The sequence below is a fragment of the Cyprinodon variegatus genome, unplaced genomic scaffold (assembly GCF_000732505.1).
Source record: "Cyprinodon variegatus isolate N-32 unplaced genomic scaffold, C_variegatus-1.0 Scaffold361, whole genome shotgun sequence".
Taxonomy (NCBI): domain Eukaryota; kingdom Metazoa; phylum Chordata; class Actinopteri; order Cyprinodontiformes; family Cyprinodontidae; genus Cyprinodon; species Cyprinodon variegatus.
Genome location: NW_015150814.1, coordinates 528,109 through 529,626, shown reverse-complemented (window position 1 = coordinate 529,626; position 1,518 = coordinate 528,109). Strand labels below are relative to the sequence as shown.

Genomic DNA, 1,518 nt, shown 5'->3' with positions numbered 1-1,518 from the left:
TGGGAAGCGGGACGTCTTCAAATTTGGAGACAAAGTCCAGTGGATTGTTTTTAATTTTCTATTTATGGAATAAAAGAAATATGAAACTACTAAACCTTTTCTTCCAGTTCACATCGCTCTGAGCTGCTCTACTAAATTAACTAATTAGGTTTAAACTGCATCTTTATTCCCATTAGAGGATCATATTCATCTAATTCTCACATTGAAAATAGGATCCTAACATTCAGATTTTCCCTGGATCTCATGTTTTTTTTTTTTAAACAGAGAAAATCTGAGGAACTGAATGGTTTAAATATTTGTTTTTCTGGAACCAAAGGTTGAAAATTATGCCGATTTCTTTTTTTTTGGGGGGGGGAATAATTCAATCAAACATCTATAGATCTCTTCTATCTATGGATCTGTGTATATAACAGGGTAGTGATCAGAGGATAAAGTGTGATCCTGTTTCCTTTCACCTTGCTGTCAAAGCCATTGAAGGCGTGCGGATCCAGAAACTCCGGGTCTCCGTCGTGCTGGCCGGTTCCGTCTGTTAGATCCGAGTAAAAATTCAGGTCCATGTTTTCAGCTGGGCCTCGTTAGATGGCTGAGACGCATTTACCGGTCCGTTCTTTGTTCTGTTTTCCCCTGAATTGTTGAGGAAGCCTCTCCGGTAGCTGCAGCCCCCCCTCAGCAGCAATAATCGGCCTGATCCGTCCGCCCTGACAGCTCTGGAGGTGGGATAAAGAGGAGCATGTGCGCCCCAGCAGCTGCGCCAAAAATAACCCAGAGGCTAACCGCCGGGTTAGCGCGGCCGTTAACCGCCTGTACTGCTGACCTGTCCCGCCGCGGTCTGCCCTGATACCGCAAGGCTGCGGTACTCTGGCTGCCGCACGCCCCGCCGGATCCCCCTGTCCGTCTGAACCCTTTCAGTCAGACACTCCCCACCCAACACCCCACGAGTGGATCTACCGACAGAAACGTTCACGGCGCCGCGGAGGTGTGAGGGAAACGGTTCAAGGTGTCTGACAGGCGGGGGGAGACCGAGCGATGCTCCGTGTCTGCTACGTGTTAGCCTGGCCAGGATGATCAATGGATCCCAGAGCGATGGATCCAGCCGGGCCAGGACGATCAATGGATCACAGAGTAATGGATCCAGCCTGGCCAGGATGATCAATAGATCACAGAGTGATGGATCTAGACCGGGCACGACCATTAATTGATCCTAGAAAGGTGGATCTAGCCCGGCCAGGACGATCAATGGATCCCAGAGTGATAGATCCAGCCTGTCCAGAATGATCAATGGATCACAGAGTAATGGATCCAGCCTGGCCAGGATGATCAATAGATCACAGAGTGATGGATCTAGACCGGGCACGACCATTAATTGATCCTAGAAAGGTGGATCTAGCCCGGCCAGGACGATCAATGGATCCCAGAGTGATAGATCCAGCCTGTCCAGAATGATCAATGGATCACAGAGTAATGGATCCAGCCTGGCCAGGATGATCAATAGATCACAGAGTGATGGATCTAGACCGG

General features: G+C 49.1%; 1 protein-coding gene across 2 annotated transcripts in view; it reads right to left on the bottom strand.

Moving 5' to 3' along the window:
- Positions 1-1,518, bottom strand: part of tox4 (TOX high mobility group box family member 4) — a 17,832-nt gene that overhangs the window by 11,897 nt on the left and 4,417 nt on the right. Inside the window, exon 1 of one of the 2 annotated variants that reach the window (XM_015386267.1) lies at positions 456-1,083. The exons of the other annotated variant lie outside the window; for it this stretch is intronic. Within the exon in view, the coding sequence (XP_015241753.1) occupies positions 456-557 (102 nt within the window). The 5' untranslated portion in view covers positions 558-1,083. Of the gene's footprint in view, positions 1-455; positions 1,084-1,518 lie in introns of those variants that run through there. 2 annotated transcript variants of the gene reach the window in all.